This window comes from Eumetopias jubatus, unplaced genomic scaffold, assembly GCF_037043125.1.
Source record: "Eumetopias jubatus isolate StellerSeaLion01/CBP00866 unplaced genomic scaffold, mEumJub1_p1.0 scaffold_10, whole genome shotgun sequence".
NCBI classification, from domain to species: domain Eukaryota; kingdom Metazoa; phylum Chordata; class Mammalia; order Carnivora; family Otariidae; genus Eumetopias; species Eumetopias jubatus.
In genome coordinates this window covers 127,668,984-127,687,371 of record NW_028274816.1, presented here as the reverse complement: position 1 = coordinate 127,687,371, position 18,388 = coordinate 127,668,984, and the positions used below count along the sequence as shown (strand labels likewise).

The following is an 18,388-nucleotide window of genomic DNA, read 5'->3' as shown; positions in this document are numbered from 1 at the left end:
CTGTGCGGGACAGGAAGCCTCTGTTCCCACCTGGCCGCACGCCCGCGTGGGAGCCCACCCCCATGCTGCCTGGCTTGGCAGATCCTGAGCCTCTCCCGCTGAGGGGACACCCCGCTACCGCCAGCACACCCCAAACACACGGGCAGTGGTTCCCACCTCTGTGAGGTCCCCCTGAATTGTCTTTAACCCCTCTGTATTTTCCAGTTTTTCACATTTCATGTCTGAAAATGTTTTGGTTCACAGGGGAAGTATCAAAACCAAAGAAGTCCTCATTCTTCAAGGCCTGGCCTTGTGAGTCAGCCGTGGATTGGAATCCAGACTCGGCCTCTTCCGAGAGGCCCTTAGATATCTCCCTTAACCCCTCTGGGCTTTGCCTTTTCTTGCAAAATGGTAGCAAAAGTCCCTATCTCCTCCCACAGTATATTGTGAGGACCAAAATAAGGCAGTCTTTGTGGGCCCTGATTACAATGCCTGGCACTCAGTAATCCGGCTGTTCTCAGCCCAGCCCAAGGCTCCTCTTCTGGGAAGCCTGCCCTGAAGCCTCCTGTATACTGGGGCTCCTTTCCCAGAGCTCCTGTCCAACCCGCTGTCCATGGACCCACCTTTTCTGGCTGGTCTGGTCTTGACCACAAGGGTGGACAGGCCTGTGAGTTCCTGAAGTCTCAGCAGGGTTGGTGGGGTGGGCTGGAGAGCCGCGTTGTTGACCCAGCCACAGAGCCCAATGAATGGCTCTGGACGGAGCCACCTTTGGACTTACGGGAAACACAGGCCTTGCCCCCCACTCTGTCCAGGTCAGCTCCAGGAAGCCAGACTGGCAGGTGGGGATGGGCAGGTCTTGGTCTGGCCTCAGAGCAGGTCCCACACACTCCAACCCCCCCCATCTCAGGGCCAGTCCTTCCAGGGGACCCTTCTATCACCGCTGGCCCCACCCCCATCACACGCAAGGACCCCTTGGCCAGGGCCCCTGATCTCCAACCTGGGCTTTTGAATCTTCCTGACAAGAAAAGACCTCTAGTTTTCCAAGTCCCAGAGAGAGTCCTGCCAGAACCCCCATCTTGGCTCCTCATCACCCCAGGAGGCTGGGAAATGAGAGGTCTTCTGGATAAATTCACCCCAGGCCCCCTCAGCCAGATGGACAGCTCTTACCTCCTCTCCTGCCCAAAGAGCATATCAAGCCACCCCTCCCCTCGTACCTCTGCAGGATCCTCGCTGCAGTACACAGTGTCCCTCTGGCCCCACTTGGGTACTCCCCACACTTTGCTCAGGCTCCAGCCAGCCCAGCTGAGCCCTCCCCTCCCACCAGGACCTTTGCTCTCAGCCAACCCCTGCTCAGATTGCTCTCTTTTCTGGTAAATATTGACCTGCACATCCGGTTAAACATTGATATTGGGGCCGGAAGCCCCATTCCCACCAGGGTATCTAATCCTGAGACAGCCACCTGGAGACCCTGTGGATTTGGGTCCTCCCCCATCCCCAAGCCTGGAGAAAGGAGGTTCAGGGAAGTTGAGGAGAATGTCCTCATCTGTAGGGCAGATCCAGGAAGGACAGGGGCCTGCCAGCAACCCCATGAGGTGGTGGTAGGGGGGGTTATCCCCACTTTAGTGGGGTCAGAGAGGCTATGTGACATGCCCAAGGACAGAACTGGGCTCGGGGTCACATCCAGCTTCCCACTTCCAATGTCCTTTCCTCTCTCCCATACTGAGAGCAAGGAAGGGGAAGCTGCAGGAGTCTATGTGGGGAACCCAAGATAAGATGCCCATCCCCAAGCCTTAAGCCCAGGATCCTGATTGGCTGCCTTTAGCCTGGATCTGGAAGGGGTGGGGAGAGGAGAGAGGGCCACAGTACCAGCCAGCATCCTCCCGGCAGGAGCAATGCCTCCTTACCTTCCCCCAAGGCTGAGGGTTCAGGAAACTGGCCTGGGGCTGCGTGCATTAGAAGCCCTGTGCCCGTGGCACCCAAGAGCAATGATCAGGCTGTCTCCCACCCTCCTGCCCGGCTTCCCACCCTCTCTTCACTGCCCTGGAAGCTGCTGCGTCTCAACTCCTCCCCACCCTGATGCCATTGTCAAGAAAAGCATCACTCGGTTCCGTGGCTCTTCTGAAGGATTTATTGGTCATATTTACATCTATTGCAAATAACGAGGAGGCAGTAGGGGCGCAGGCTCAGACCTCATCTCTGCTCCAGAATGTGAGGGTCCTGGGATGCCTGGGTCTTCCCGTCCCCTGGGAGAGACCTGAGATGCAGAGATCATTCTCACCCCTTCTCTCAGGGTGTTGGGCCACAGGGGTAGTGGGCCCAGGGGCTGCCTCCTCAGTTCAAGGCACAAACACTGTGGTGAGGGGTGGTCAGGCAAGGCATGGGGTCACTCCTGGCAGGAACCAGCCGGCCCAGTCCGTTTTCCCTCCCCTGGTCCTGCCCTCCTTCTTCCCCTACTGGTCCCACGCTGGGCAAGGCATGGCTGGGTGGACACTTCAACCCCAGCCCAAGGCCCTTAACTCCTGGACCACGGCCAGCCCTCATTAGGGGCTGGAGTCCAAGCACCATTGGTGTCCTGGACTTGAGCAGCCGCCCTGGCCTTGTGAGAGCTCGGCAAGGTGCGGGGCATCCTTGGCTGGAGCCCGGCTGCACGGGGCCAGCCTCCCTTCCTCTTCTCAGAGCTTCCCTGTCCCCATGTGGACCCAGAGGGCAGAGCTAGGAAGAAGGGAGGGCGATGCTTTCCCACGCTCTCGCTCTTGCTTCCTGCTGACTGGGGGCAGCAGCTCTCCCAAGCCATGAAGGAGATCCCTTCTGGCAGCACTGGTGTGGCTCTGGCAGTTCCGGAGCCCGGACCCCTGCCTCACTGTTGCTGGCAAGCCACGTGGGCACTCGGGGTGCGGGGCCTGAGGCTTGCCCAAGAGGGAGCTGCTGGGAAAACAAGGGTGAGGAATGGACTCCAGGGGGATGTCCGCCCACCCTTGTTGGCCAGCCCCGCCTCAGCCTATGCCAGGAGGCGGACGACCCCGTTGTCCGAGCCCAGCAGGAGGTGGCGTTTGGTGGGCAGCAAGGCCAGGCTGGTGAGCGTGCCTCGGAAGTTCTCGGAGCTGAGCTTGGTGGTGGCCTGGGAGGGCGGCTCAAGCAGGGAGCAGACGCCGATCTTGTTGGCCACCGTGCCGGTGACCACCTCGCTGCCATACAGGTCGAAGGTGTGGATGGGATCAGATGCTGACTTGTAGTGGTGCGTGGGCTTCTGTTCCAGCTCCTTCCACACGGTCAAGGAGTGGTCAGAGGAGGAGCTGACCAGAACACTGCCCTCCACCGCCTGCTCAGAGAGAAGAGAGCCTCAGCAGGGCCTGGGCCCTGCATGTGCCCGCCGAGCTCCGGGGTCTTCCATTTACTCGCACAGGGATCTCCCAGGAAGATAGGGGATCCTGGGCAGGCGACCAGCTGCCCCCCTCCCACCACATCATAGGAGTTAATGGGACTGTAATAAAGTGTCTTTAACCTAGTCATCCCTGCAACTTGAGCACTTACTATACCTAGGCGTTGTGTGAGGCATGTCATATGACCACGTTTAATTTCCATGACAACTCGATGACATAAATGCTGTTGTTGTTCCCATTTTACAGAGAAAGAACCCGAGGCTCATAAAAGTTAGGTAATCCTACCAAGGCCACACAGCTAGTAAGTGGCACTGCCAGGATTAACACCCAGGCTGCCCCAAAGCCTTCCTGACGCATCCTTGGAAGGTCCGAATTGAAAGCTATCTGGGCCCCTGGGCCCCCTGGGGTCCTGGACAGAGTTGGGGGCAGTCTGCCGTTAGCAGTGGCAGTGCTGGGTGCACCCCCTGCGCGCAGTCAGGATAGGGAGGGAGTGCCGCTGCCTGGAAAAATCCTCCCACAAAGAGTCCTGTTCCTCTCCTGCTGCCCCTCCCTGGGCAGGTCCCCGAGGTCTGTGACTGAGAATGGGCGGGGGGGGGGGGGGGGGCAGGATCCCCAGGCCGGGATGTCCCTGCCCCCACTAGGGCAGCCCAGCATGGGGCATGGACTCTGCTCTGTGGTCTGGGGGCAGTAAACAGCCTCCCAGCTGAGCTTTATTTAACCTGAACTGGGTCATGGACAGGGCCTGACCCCTGATCCTCCAAGCAAGGCAAATATGGACAAGGGTTACTCATTAGAGCATCCCCAGGGAGCAGCTCTCCCCGTTTCCCGCCCCCATGGGCTGCCCGCCACCTGGGCCCCTGCAGCGCAGCTGGCTCCTAACCCTCCCTGCCTGTCAGCCCTGGGGCAGGTACAAGGGAGATCATCTTAGCTGGAGCCTGTCCTGGGTGGGCCTTAAGAGGACCCGGAGCAGGGCCTGGACTGGGCAGTGAGGAGGGGAAGGGGACCTGGTCAGTCACCTTGATCTGCAGGATGTCCCCCTCATGGGCTGGCCAGCCACGCAGAACCAGGCCAGTACGGGTGTCCAGGAGCACCATGAAGCCCGAGGAGAAGCCAGCCACCACGCTACGGCCACTGGGGCTGACGGCCAGGGAGCGGACGAGCCCAGGGTTCAGCCCGCCACCGAGGCGGAACTCGTGCTGCAGAGAGGGACATGAGCTAAAGTGCCGCCACCAACCCCAACCCATTTCTCCGAGCCCCCGTTCACCCCCAAGCCCACACAGCTGAAGGGCCTGATCCTCTATGCCCGCCCCCTCCATCAAGCGGAGGGCTCCCCTTCGTCTCAGATCAGAGTCCCACCCCCCAGGGTTTGCTGCTGTGGGTGACTAGTCTAAACTCCACCCTGGCCTTCTCTCTTCGGGGTCTCTCCTCCTTGCCGGGCGTCCAGGCCAGGGCTCAGGGAACCGGACGCCCCTGACCTGCAGGCCAGGCTTCCTGCAGTCCACAAAGCGCAGGGTCGAGTCAGAGCTGGCCATGGTGATGCTGGTATGCGGGGCGGGCATGACAGCCACAGCAGTCAGGGGCACCCGGCTGTCCCACGGCTCCATCACGCGAAGGGTCTTCCCTGGGAAGGAAAGGCACAGGGGATCTGGGGTCCCAGTAGCTGATGGAAGCACCCCAACTCTTCCTATCTCCCTGACCCACCCTGGAGCTGCCCCTCATATCCCAGAGGACCTAAGAAAATGCTGAAGATGTTTTTTGACTCTCCCACCTTCCTGCTTCCGTGGCCAGGCCAGGATCCGGTCCCCAAAGCAACCTCTTCTCTTCCCACGACGCCCCCTGACCAAATGTTACCTCCTCTCGGTCTACCTCAATGCTACTCTAGCCCCTCCTCCTTTAAAAACCTTATTAACCTTATTTCTCCCCTCTCCTTGATGCCAAAAAATAATCAAGCAACCATTTGCTAAACTTGTATGACATGCTACATGTTAAGCCAAACTCCTACATGCATCTTCTAACCCCGGTCTGATTCCCATTTTACAGATGGGAAAACGAACGCCTCCAGCGCGCAGAACCAATTCAAGCCCGGGGCTCACGGATTCCAACTCAGGTCTAACTGCTCCTCCATGCGGCCTCACTGGGTCACCCCACACCATATGCCATTACACCCCAACTGCCCAACCCTGGGTCCCCATACCCAGAAGCCTGGCAGAGCACAGGATGGCAGCAAGAGAACAGGCCTCACCTGGGCCCGCTCACCTGTGAAGGGGTCCCAGACGTGCACAGCCCCGTCACAGCTCACCACGTACTGTGGGGCCTCGAGCTGGCCCACGAAGAAGATGCTCTTGCGGTGCTGGGCATAGACCAGGCGTGGGGCCGTCTCACTGGTGCCGTCCCCAGAGTTGTAGAGAGGCCAGAGGCGCACTGTGCGGTCTTTGCTGCCGCTCAGGAAGAAGTCCTCACTGCTCAGGGGCGCCACGCACTTGACGGCCCCCGAGTGGCCCGGGAAGCTCTGCAGGCGGATCTGATGGAAGTGGAAGTGGGCATCTTGCTGGCTCACGCCAATCTCGTACTGCCAGTACGCCAGCCAGTTCCCGCTCAGCCCGTGGGCACTCCGTGGCAGCTCCCGCTTCAGCGCGTGGTCCTCCTCGCTGCTGAGGCCCCCGCTGCCCGCCCCCGGGATGGGGCCCAGCAAGCTGGGGCTCTCGGGCTGAGAGTCGTCAGGAATCTGGATGCGGTTCCCCACCAGGACGCTCCCAAAGGTCCCCGAGTGGCCATCATCCCGCGGGCAGCCCCCACTCTGGGGGTCCCACTCGGGGCCGGTGCTGGGCACGGGGGGCTCCACACTGGCAGGGCTGCGGCTGCTTGGACTGATGCTCTCCAAATACAGCCCCGCCAGCTCCCCAACCAGCTCGTGGTTGGGGATGATTTTCCTGATGATGTCACCTGGATGGGAGTGGGAGTGGTCCTACGGTTAGGGAAGATGGCAGACAGCTGCCACCACCCAGCCAAGGCTTGGGAACCACAGAAGACAGGGCAGGTACTGGCTGTGCAACTCTGGGCAAGGAACTCTTCGTCTCTCAGCCTGTTTCTTCCCTAGAAAAACGTGGATTCATTCACACGAGCGTCCTCTATATGTGCTGGGCGCCATGCGGCGCATCGGAAACAGAATGGTGAGAAAGAGAGCCGGTGTGCTCTCCCTCCCAGGACCCAGGTTTCAGTGGAGGAATGAGAGCATATCTGACCACAGGGCTGCTCATCCTACTCAGGGGCAACACACAGAACCGCTCAGCAGTGCCGGGCCCGCACGGGAGGCTACACAGACAGCAGGCCGCTTATTCCTCTCAGAAGCTCCTGGAGAGGTCCGTACATCAGCCTGATGGCCCTGCGTTCCCCAGGGATACTCTAGACCAGCCCCCGTGCCTCCTTGCTGGCTAATGCTCAGTCCCTGTTTCTGTGTCTCCTTGGGACTCCGAGGTCTGAGGCCAAATCCCTTTGCTCTGACGCAGAACACCGTGCTGAAGACCCACTATGGACTCTGGGGGCAAGGGGAGCACGGAGCCCTCCCGGGGGAAGAGACAGAGCCACAAAGGCTTTGCAAGGGAATGTGGTGGGGCAGTACCCAACAGGCAGGAGAAGGGCACGTAGATTGTGTACGCCATCTCCAAGGTGAACACCTTCTGAAGCTCGTCCAGCAGGCTGGGGTCCACTAGCCTCTGCTGCCCATCGGAGAAGGCCACCTCTGGCAGCTGGCCCTCGCTGCGGCCCACGGGATCCAGCTTCAGATCCTGTGGGCAGGGCAGCCCAGGGAGTCAGCCAAGTTCACGGCCCCCTGCCCAGCCCAACCCAGCCAGGTAAGGGAAGTAGGTCTGCCTACCTGATGCTGAAGCTCGTGCAGCTGAGAGAAGACTTGAAAGAAGGTGGCCACAGGCTCGCTCAGGTGCTGCTGGACCATCTCCTGTCCAATGCGCAGGCATATGAGGGCAATGAGACTGATGGTTTTCACACACAGGACGGTCCGGGCCTGGGCCCCACTCGGGAACCTGGAAAGAGAGTACATGAGCTCCAGCGCCCCCGACCCCCCACTCTGTAGGACTTGCACAGAATCTACAAGACCACTGGATCCAAACCAGATAAGGAAACTGAGGCACAGAAAGAAGGTGCGGCTTGCTCAGGATTGCACAGCTGGATCAGAACCAGGACTCCTGATACCCAGTCCCGTCTCACTCCCAAGCTTCCCAGCCCCTCCTGGGTAGCCCCCTCCACCGGGCTACTCCCTGCACAGAGGGTACAGCAGCAGCCTACCCAGTGACGAGGGACGTGAGGAAGCTGAGCACGGGGAGTAAGACCTCGTGGCTGATTCGGGGCAGGATGTCCATGAGGGTAGTGTCTGAGAGGTACACAATGATCTTCTGGGTCAGAGTCACTGCCGCCAGCAGGCCTGCCTCCTTACGGCTGTTCAGTCGACTGGGGCCCGAGGTGCTCCCTGGGGCCACCTAGGACCACAGAGTAGATGAGGACCAGGCTGCCCAAGGAACCCCCCCCGGAGCCCCCAGATTGCCCAGGTCTGCCCTCGAGCTCCCTGGCCTCCCCCGAGGCTGCCAAATCAGTGACTGACCAGGTAGCTAATGTAGGGCAGGTACTGGTAGGTGAGCACAGGCTCCCCATACAGACGGGCGATGTGCAGGAGGCAGCTGAGCACGGGCCCTGACACTACATCACCCAGCACCGGTCTCTTCTGGTAGATGTTGCCAGCACTCAGCGGGGGGCTCTCACCACTGCTCACTGTGAATTGCTGCCGAGTGGGCCCTGCCAAGGAAGAACCAGCAGCCTTGAGTAGCTCGCGGCAGGCAGGGGGGAGGTCAGTCTTCCAGGAACCATGGTAGCCACTCCTGTTCACTCTAGCGCGGGGCCCACCCCATGCCCTACCCAAGGGAGGAAGTAGCTTGCAGACCAGGACCCAGGACCTGGCAGGGGCGTGGAAGTGGGAAGGACCCCCTACAGGGGGCTGAAGATGGACAGAGGGTCTGAGATGAAGCTCCATCTCCAGCACCGACCACAGGCCTTACCAACATAACAAGATGTCAGCAAGCGGAGCAGGTTCCGGGCCACGTAGCGAGAGGCCACCGTGGGGCCAAGCTTGGCAGAGAGCCAGCGGACCATCTTGCAGGCCGTATCTGCAAGGCACAAGCAGGTCCTGAGTTCATCAGATAACGGTGGCTTGCCACTCCTCCCACCCCACCCCAGGCACCCCTCCTAGCCAATCCTGGCTGCAAACCTGCCGAGGAGCCCAGCCGACACTGAGTGCCCCACACCACCACCTTTTATTCCACAGTGACAGAGGTAGCCTGTTGCTTTGGGACTGCCCCAGGTGACCCTGGCTCAGGCACAACTTGCAGGGAAGTTATCCTTTCAGTGAATCTTCTTAAGCTGCTAAATGAAGCCTGGCCAGGCCCAGCTCCCTCCCCCTGTGGCTTTTGCCCCCTCTTCTTCCTTCCACTCTCCCTGTCGAACCATGCTAGCCTTTCACTGATTCTTTAATGGGACCACAGACAGTCACAGAGCCTCACACATGCTGTTCCCTCTGCCTGGTATGCTCTTCCCACTGCAGGCCCTACCATTTTTGCCTTGCTATCTCCTATTCATTGGACCTCAACTGTCTCTACTTTTTTTTCTCCTAAAGATTTTAGTTATTTGAGAGAGAGAGAGAGAGAGAGAGCACGGGTTGGGGGGGAAGGGGCAGAGGGAGAGGGAGAAGCATACTCCCGCTGAGCAGGGAGCCCAACATGGGGCTCAATTCCAGGACCCCAAGATCATGACCTGAGCCCAAGGCAGATGCTTAACCGACTGAGCCACCCAGGCGCCCCTGGCTCTACTTTCATGGAAGTCTTCTCTGACCCCTGAAAACTAGATCAAAGCCCTATTTATATTCCCTTGTAGCACCTAGCCCTGTTCTTTATAGCATTACTTTACTCTAAGACTGTCTACAATGTGGCACCTCCTCTGCTAGAGGTGAGCTCCAGAAGTCAGGCCCACATCTGTGCTGCATGTGAATCTGTTCGATCCACTCCTTGGCACAGACTAGGTACTCAGAAATGCTGAATGAAAACCAGAGTGAAGAAAAGTTAATACCTATTTTTCTCAAACCATTCTAAAAAACAGAAGAGGAAGGAAAATTTCCAAATTCATTCTGTGAAGCAGTATTATCTTGATACCAAAACTAGATAAAGACACTAAGAGAACTACAGGCCATTATCTCTGATGACTATAGATACAGAAATCCTCAACAAAATACTAGCAAACCGAGGGGCACCTGGGTGGCTCAGTTGGTTAAGCGGCTGCCTTCAGTTCAGGTCATGATCCCAGGGTCTTGGGATAGAGCCCCTCATTGGGCTCTCTGTTCAGCAGGGAGCCTGCTTCTCCCTCTCCCTCTGCCTGCTGCTTCCCCTGCTTGTGCTCTCTCACTCTCTGTCAAATAAATAAATAAAATCTTTAAAAAAAAATACTAGCAAACCGAATCCAACAACACATTAAGAAAATCATTCACGACGATCAACTAGGATTTATTCCTGGATGCAAGGATGGTTCAATATTTGCAAATCAACCAACATGATATATCACAACAACAAGAGAAAGGATGAAAACCACATGACCTGGCGCCTGAGTGGCTCAGTCATTAAGCATCTGCCTTTGGTTCAGGTCATGATCCCAGGGTCCTGAGATCAAGTCCAACATCTCGCTCCCCACTTAGCGGGGAGCCTGCTTCTCCCTCTCCCTGCAGCTCCCCTTGCTTGTACTCTCTCTCTCTCTCTGTCAAATAAATCAATAAAATCTTTTTAAAAAATGAAAGGAAAAAAAGAAAAACACATGATCATTTCAACAGATGCAGAAAAAGCATTTGACAAAGTACAACATCCGCTCATGATAAAAAATCCTCAACAAAGTAGGTTTAGAGGGAACATACCTCAACATAATAAAGGCCTTATATGAAAAACCCACAGCAAACATCATCCTCGATGGGGAAAAACTAGGAGCTTTTCCCCTAAGGCCAGGAATAAGACAAAGATGTCCAGTCTCACCACTGGTAATCCGAACCACAGCAATTAGACAACAAAAAGAAAAAAAAAAAAAAAACTGGTAAGGAAGAAGTAAAAGAAGAAGTAAAAGAAGAAGTAAAACCTTCACTATTTGTAGATGACATGATACTATATATAGAAAACCACAAAGACTCCACCAAAAAACTACTAGCCCTGATAAATGAATTCAGTAAAGTCACAGGATGCAAAATCAATGTACAGAAATCTGTTGCACTTCTATATGCTAATAATAAAGCAACAGAAAGTGAAATTAAGAAAACACTCCCATTTATAATTGCACCAAAAATAACAAAATGTCTAGGAATAAATTTAACCAAAGAGGTAAAAGACCTATACTTTGAAAAATATAAAACACTGATGAAAGAAATTGAAGACACCACAAAGAAATGAAAAAGCATTCCATGTTCATGGATGGGAAGAACGGATATTGTTAAAATGTCTAAACCACCCAGAGCAGTCTACAAATTTAATGCAATCCCTACTAAAATACCAACAGCATTTTTCACAGAACTAGAACAAACAATCCTAAAATTATTATGGAACCATAAAGGACCCCAAATAGCCAAAGCAATCTTGAAAAAGAAAAGCTGGAGGCATCACAATTCCAGACTGCAAGTTATATTACAAAGCTGTAGCAATCACAACAGTATGATACTGGCACAAAAAAAGACACACAGATCAAGGGAACAAAATAGAAAAACCAGAAATAAACTTACAATTATATGGTCAACTGATTTTAAGCAAAGGAGGAAAAGAAAGACTATACAATAGGAAAAAGAGTCTCTTCATCAAATGGCGAAAAACTGGACAGCTACATGCAAAAGAATCAAACTGGGGGGCTTGGGTGGCTCAGTCAGTCTAGCACCCTATTCTTGATTTCAGCTCAGGTCTTGATCTCAGGGTCTTGAGTTCAAGCCCCACACTGGGCTCCACCTAGAGTGGAGCCTACTTAAAAAAAAAAAAAAAAAGAATCAAACTGACCCACTTTCTTACACCACACACAAAGTAAACTCAAAATAGTGAGAAAAATTTAAAAATAAACTCAATATGGATTAAAGACCTAAATATGAGACCTGAAACCATAAAAATCCTAGAAGAGAGCACAGGCAATAATTTCTCTGACATCAGCAGTAGCAACATCTTTCTAGATAGGTCTCCTGAAGCAAGGGAAATAAAAGCAAAAATAAACTCCTGGGGCTACATCAAAATATAAAGCTTCTGCACAGGGCGCCTGGGTGGCTCAGTTGATTGGGCGGCTACCTTGGGCTCGGGTCATGATCCTGGAGTCCCTGGATCGAGTCCCGCATCCGGCTCCCTGCTCGGCAGGGAGTCTGCTTCTCCCTCTGACCCTCCCCCCTCTCATGTGCTCTCTCTCTCAAATAAATAAATAAAATCTTAAAAAAAAAAAAGCTTCTGCACAGCAAAGGAAACAATCAACAAAACTAAAAGACAACCTAAAGCATGGGAGAACATATCTTCAAATAACATATCTGATAAACACTTAGTATCCAAAATATATTAAGAACTGCTACAGTAAGTCAACACCCAAAACACAAATAATCCAATTAAAAAATGGACAGAAGACATGAACAGACATTTCTCCAAAGAAGACAAGACAGATGGCCAACAGACACATGAAAAGATGCTCCACATCACTTATCATCAGGGAAATGTAAATTAAAACTACAATATCATCTCACACCTGTCAGAATGGCTAAAATCAACAACACAAGAGACAAGTGTTGGCGAGGATATGGAGAAAAAGGAACCCTCGTGCACTGGTGGTGGGAATGCAAACTGCTGCAGCCACTATAGAAGACAGTTGGGAGGTTCCTCAAAATTAAAAATAGGGGGATGCCTGGGTGGCTAAGTCGGTTGAATGTCTGCCTTCAGCTCAGGTCATAATCTCAGGGTCCTGGGATCAAGCCGTGCATCGGGCTCCCTGCTCAGCAGGGAGTCTGCTTCTCCCTCTTCCCCTCCCTCTGCCCACTCATTCTCTCTTTCTAGTAAATAAATAAAATCTTTTAAAAAAAAAAGTTAAAGGGGTGCCTGGGTAGCTCAGTCGTGCTAAGCGTCTGCCTTCGGCTCAGGTCATGATCCCAGGGTCCTGGGACCGAACCCTACATCGGGCTCCCTGCTCTGTGGGAAGCCTGCTTCTCCCTCTCCCACTCCCCCTGCTTGTGTTCCCTCTCTCGTTGTGTCTCTGTCAAATAAATAAATAAAATCTTTAAAATAAATAAGTAAATAAAAATTTTTTTAAAAGTTAAAAACAGAACTACCCTATGATCCAATAATTGCACTACTGGTATTTACCCCCAAAATACAAAAACACTAATTCAAAGGAATACATGCACCCCTATGTTTTTGCAGCATTATTTCCAACAGCCAAACTATGGAAGCAGCCCAAGTGTCCACTGATAGATGAATGGATAAAGAAGATGTAGTATAGGGGCGCCTGGGTGGCTCAGTCGGTTAAGCGTCTGCCTTCAGCTCAGGTCACGATCCCAGGGTCCTGGGATCAAGTCCCGTATTGGGCTCCTTGCTCAGAAGGGAGCCTGCTTCTCCCTCACCCTCTGCCTGCCGCTCCCTCTGCTTGTGCTCTCTCTCCCTCCGACAAATAAAAAAAAAAAATCTCAAAAAAAGATGTAATATATACACAAAGGAATATTATTCAGCCATAAAAAAGAACCATATCTTGCCATTTGCAACAACATGAATGGACCTAGAGTATAATGCTAAGCAAAATCAGTCAGAGAGAGACAAATCCCATATGATTTCACTCATATGTGGAATTTAAGAAACAAAAGAAAAAAAAAGAAACAAAAGAGCACGGGGTGCCTGGGTGGCACAGTGGTTGAGTGTCCGCCTCTTGGTTTTGGCTCGGGTCATGATCTCAGGGTCGTGAGACTGAGCCCTGCGTCAGGCTTGGCGCTCAGTGGAGTCTGCTTAAGATACTTTCTCCCTCTCCCTCGGCCCCTCCCCGCCATGTGTGCATGCTTGTGCGTGCTCTCTCTCAAATAAATAAATCTTAAAAAAAAAAAAAAAAAAAGAGCAAAGAAATAAGAGAGAGAGAGACAAACCAAAAACCAGACTCTTAACTCTAGAGAACAAACTGATGGTGACCAGAGGGGAAATAGGTGGTGGGAATTAAGAGTACACTTGCTGTGATAAGCAGAGTAATGTACAGAATTGTTGGATCACTATATAATACATGTGAAACTAATAAAACACTGCATGTTAAATATACTGGAATTATGGGCACCTGGGTGGCTCAGTTGGTTGAGCGACTGCCTTCGGCTCAGGTCATGATCCTGGAGTCCCGGGATCGAGTCCCACATTGGGCTCCCTGCTCAGCAGGGAGTCTGCTTCTCCCTCTGACCCTCCCTCCATCTCATGTGCTTTCTCTCTCATTCTCTCTCTCTCTCAAATAAATAAATAAATAAAAATCTTAAAAAAAAAATACTGGAATTAAAAAAAAAAAAACCACACCACAGGGTGCCTGGCTGGCTCAGTCAGAAGAACACGGGACTCTCGATCTCAGGGTCATGAGTTTGAGCCCCATGTTGGGCGTAAAGATTACACACATACATAACCAACCAGAGGACCGTTTGACCAACACCTTAAGGCCTGAGAACTCACCCAGGAGGATCTTCTGTTCTTTGCCTTCCGACTGCTCAGTCAGCGGCTCCTCCTCTTCCTCCCCATCTGTCTCGCCACCTCGGGCCACAACCGTATCCATGGACAGCACGGTGTCGGCGAGAGTGAGCTCAGATGCCCTGGTGATCTCATCTTGCTCCCCGTCTCCCTCCTCCTCCTCCAACACCACACAGCCTTCCTCCTCCTCCTCTTCCTCCTCTGAGCCCTCGCTCTGCTTCAAGTCCTGGCTGCTGTCGCCTGACCTGAGGCTGCTCTTGTCCACGGGAGCACCACCCTCATCTGCAGCCCGCTCCTCGCCCAGGGAGGTCTCGCTGGTGCTGCTCTTGTCGCTCAGCCGACCCAGGCTCAGAGCCTCAGCTTCCTGGGACTGTGGGGACTCAGCCACGTAGAGCCCAGCTTGGAAGTCCTCGGTCTCAGGGAGGTAGGCCTGGTCATGGAAGCTGACACCAGACGTGTAGTCTGGGAGCCCCAGGCCCGAGGAGGCAGTAGGCTCACCATCCATCTGAATCTCCTCCCTGAAAGCACAGGAGTTGGGCCCGGCCCCCGGGAGCTCACTCTCCTCATCCTCGGGGGCACCCGCCAGGCCCTTGCTTTCCTCCTGGGAGGCCTCCACGCCAGCCAGCACCTGTAAGACGTGGGGCAGCAGGTGGATGAGAAAGGCCTGCAGGCCCAGCCGCACCATCAGCTGGGCCACAAAGCAGTCCGTGTACAAGTAGAAGCGGCCATGTAATCTGCAGGGGCTCTCGTAGGCACCAATGAGAGGCTTCAGGAGGTACTTATTAGCATTTTTGGGGCCCAGGGCCTTAGCAACAGGTTCAAACAGGTACCAGGCTGTGTACACGGCCGTGTGCTCCTCAGACATGAGTGACAGCACGAAGGGCAGCAGGATCTCCAAGCCCTCCGGGGTGATGTCACCCAGCACTGCACCCAGTTGCTGCCACAGAGCGAACACCAGCTCCCGTCCCTGGGCCTCATCCTCCACACGTCTTGCCTGATACAGGAGGATGAACTTGTGTAGCGCAGGGAAGTACAGGGGGAAGGGGACCACAGAGCTGAAGGGGCTGAGGAGCTGGGCCGGGCAGGGAGGGGGCAATCCCTGCGAGACGGGCCTGTACTCAAAGAGTGGGGCCAGCTTGCCCCTCCCTGCTACCGCAGGGCCTTCAGGTCCACTTAGCTGCAGGAGTATGTCTAGTGCGGGCTGCAGAGACACGGGGACCTCCTTGGGGTGGCGTAGGCAGAGCCCCCGAACAGCCTCAAAGCGTACCCACAAAGGCGCATCGGGCTGCAGCGTTCGGACCCTGGTGGCAAACACCATCTCGGCCAACAGAACCCCCAGCGCCTGCATGTCCCGATGGAAGAGTTCCTGCAGCTGCACGGGTGGCTGGACCTGCGGCTGCTCAGGCACCTCCAACTGGCTCCCTAGGCCTTTGGTCAGGAAGTTGCCCAGTTTCTCTAGCTCTTCCAGAGCCTGCACAGGATTGAAGCCCTCGGGAAGAAGAATCTTCCCCTCCTCACCTTCCCCAGGGTCTGCCCCAGCAGGTTTGCTCCTGCGGCCTGGTCGAGAGGCCGAGGCCACTGAGAAAGACAGGAGACCTGGGGGCACTTGACTGGAGGCAGATGAGGAGGAACCTAGCTGGTCACCCGCTTTCCCCGTGAGGGAGATGGAATCCAGAGCTTCTGTGGCCTGTTCCAAGTCATCTTCCCCTGCCACAGGCCGGTCTCTGACCCAGCCAGCCTCACAGGGAGTGGCCTCCAAAACCAGCCTGCCCCCCCCATTCATAAGCTGTCCAGGTAAGTCCTCCCGGCCTATGCTCTCCTGGATGGTCTGGAACAACACTCTGGGGATGAGTGGGGGCTCAGGGGCAAGGGCAGGAGCCCCAGCCAGGCGTTGGGGGTGCGGCTGATCGAAGAGCTGCACCACGCCATAGCTGGTCAGGTGCGTGTGGGCATCTACCAGGTGCAGACACACATTCTTCTCTTTCACAGCCTCCTTGCCCTGGAGTTTGTAGCCAAACGTGAGGTCAATCCAATGGTGCAGGTCCTGGGACACCTCTCGGCTCTCCAACAGCGCCCGGTGGGCGGACACGAACTCCTGGCTGGAGCCGCACCAGGCCGGCACATCCAGGTCAGGCATGTCGGGGTGGATAGAGGAGAAGATGGAGGGATCGGTGTAGAACTCAGGAATGCACTCGTCAGGTGTCCAGCTCTGCATGCGCTCCATGCTGGCGGGATACTCGTGGGGCTCCCATTGTGCCCGCACATGTCCACAGAGCACCGAGCGGGGTGTCCGCCGAGCCTTGTACACATAATACGTGATGTCGGAGAGCACATCTGAGATGTGGTGAGGAACGTGAGGTGGCTCCCCACCACCCGCACCACTGGCTACAAACGCCTGCCGCGTCATCTCATATGTGAAGTCCAGCTGCTTATCCCCCTTGTTGAGGCGGAACTTGGACTTGCGTAGGTCTCGAAAGCGTCCATGGGGTGTGGTGAAGTCCACCACCCAGGGCAGCACTGGATGGTAGTTGGGATCCCCCTGCCGCCGACCTGCCAACCTATTTAGCTGCATGAGGTAGTGGAAGTTGCTGATGCGGCCGTGGACCCAATCTAGCACAAGGCCCCGAAGTTCCTCCTGGCAGGTGGGACACCCAGGTCCCCCTCCTCCCTCCCCCCCAGGTGCAATGCCTGGCCCATCCCTTGCCACAGGAGTCTCCTCATTCTCATCCTCCTGGGGCCTCTCGTAAGCACTCAGGTCCAGCCGAAGCTCACTGCAAAGCTTCTCGTCTACCGCGATGTGGTGCAAAGTTAGCGCCCCGCAGGCCAGTCCCTGGCGGTGACAGGCATCCATAGCCCTCAGCACACGGAAGAGAATGAAGAGCACCTTGGCTTGGCTGTTGGTCAGCTTGGCAGGGCTGAAGGTGACCACATCATGCAGGGAGAACTGCACGTACGGGTGCACCACGTAGAGCATCTCTGGAGACTCCAGCAGGGCCTCAGCTCGCAAAAGACTGGGACAGGCCAGGCTGCCCCGAGGGGGACAGGGACCATCTCTGGCGGATGATGGGCATTGCGTAAATTCACCCACCAACAGGAAGGAACAACCATAGACCCTCTGCAGAGCCTGTCGTACTAAGTCCAGCGCAGGGACAGCTGAAGGGGCGGGGCTATGACTATAGGGCTGCCCATAAGTGCGATAAGCATGGCGCCACAGGTTGCGATAATTCCGGGCAGCCACACCCTGCATGAAGCGAGTGAGGGTCTCAGGGCTGCCGGACCCTTCCTCAGAGGGCAAGCCGCCGCCCAGGGGGTAGGACAGCCTCCGTTTCCGCAGCCCGTGCACCTCCACGCGCGTCCAGCCGGGGGGCAGCTTCTGCACGGAGCGCTGCAGAAGAGTTCTCACTTCCGCCTCGCTCAGGCCCTCTGCCCGGGGGCAGGGTCCGGGGGGCAGCCGGCGCTCGCGGAGGCTGGCCAGCCAGCGCGCGGGCACTAGGGCCACCACGTGGGGGCCCCCCGGGGCCGGAGCCAGCTGCCGGGCATCGATGTTCAGGTCCCTCTCCACGCTCTGGAGCAGCTCCTCCATGTCGGGGCTTGGGGGCGGGGACCAGCCGCTGGCCCCGTGGGTAGGAGCGACTTCCCGCCCCTTGCTCCCCAGGGCCATCCCCTCCCGGCCGCCTGGGGGCAGCGCAGCGCTGAGCCCGGCCACGGCCCGGCCCGCGACGGTTTCCGGGGTGCCAGGCCGGGCGGGGAGGGATGGGCGAGGGAGCGGGGCTGAGGCCGAGGCGGCGGGGGCGGGGGGGCCGGGGGGGCCGGGGGGGCCGGGGAGAGAGGAAGGGAGGGCGGGGACGCTCTTACCCCTCTGCAGGGTCCCGCGCTCCGGGCGCAGCCGGGCAAGGGCTGCGGGGCGCCTGAGTCGGGCTCCGCCGTGACCGGTCAGCTGACGCGGCTCACGTGACCGCCCCGGCACGGAAACAACCGCACGTGGCTCAAATGGGCCGGCCGGACCGCGCCTCCCGCCGGCGCCACCGCCTGGCAGGCCTCGGTGCCCTCCCTCCCCGTGCTCTGGTCCAGTCCGGTGGCGGCTTCGTTTCCTCAGGGAGCAGGAGAGGGGGATGCTGAACGGCCCACGAGATTTCCCCTCCCTTCCCTGCTTCCTCCTGCACGCACCAGAACGCGGATTTAAGGAGGATTTTCCCGGAGATTCCAGCCTTTAGCGGGCTGATCCCACCCGCCCCTCTGGTTTTATAGATAAGAAACCGCAGGCTGGAGCTGGGGCTTTTG

The 18,388-nt window shown here is 56.0% G+C and overlaps 1 protein-coding gene across 4 annotated transcripts; it reads right to left on the bottom strand.

Moving 5' to 3' along the window:
- Window positions 1–2,084: 2,084 nt before the first annotated feature.
- WDR81 (WD repeat domain 81) lies at window positions 2,085–18,047 on the bottom strand. 4 transcript variants are annotated; one of them, XM_028109106.2, is made up of 11 exons: window positions 17,963–18,047; window positions 14,093–14,735; window positions 8,426–8,533; window positions 7,975–8,165; window positions 7,662–7,852; window positions 7,234–7,399; window positions 6,979–7,144; window positions 5,616–6,302; window positions 4,835–4,980; window positions 4,376–4,555; window positions 2,085–3,298 (listed from the first exon to the last, which is right to left on the bottom strand). In XM_028109106.2, exons 2-11 carry the CDS (start codon window positions 14,610–14,612, stop codon window positions 2,978–2,980), a joined length of 2,676 nt encoding a protein of 891 aa, XP_027964907.1. In that variant the 5' UTR covers window positions 14,613–14,735; window positions 17,963–18,047; the 3' UTR covers window positions 2,085–2,977. The 4 variants fall into 4 exon arrangements, with proteins under 4 accessions (XP_027964907.1, XP_027964904.2, XP_027964905.2 ...); XM_028109103.2 differs by lacking the exon at window positions 17,963–18,047 and having other exon boundaries at window positions 14,093–17,859; XM_028109104.2 differs by lacking the exons at window positions 2,085–3,298; window positions 4,376–4,555; window positions 17,963–18,047 and having other exon boundaries at window positions 4,876–4,980; window positions 5,602–6,302; window positions 14,093–17,859.
- Window positions 18,048–18,388: the final 341 nt, after the last annotated feature.

What these genes read in the sequence shown, in the direction of transcription:
- WDR81 (XM_028109103.2), bottom strand. Translation starts at nt 17,768, where the DNA reads ATGGCCCTGGGGAGCAAGGGGCGGGAAGTCGCTCCTACCCACGGGGCC. An exon ending in GCTGACATCTTGTTATGTTG is followed by an intron (nt 8,166 to 8,425) that starts GTAAGGCCTGTG and finishes CTTCCTTGGCAG; the next exon opens with GGCCCACTCGGCAGCAATTC. An exon ending in CTCACGTCCCTCGTCACTGG is followed by an intron (nt 7,400 to 7,661) that starts GTAGGCTGCTGC and finishes CTCTCTTTCCAG; the next exon opens with GTTCCCGAGTGGGGCCCAGG.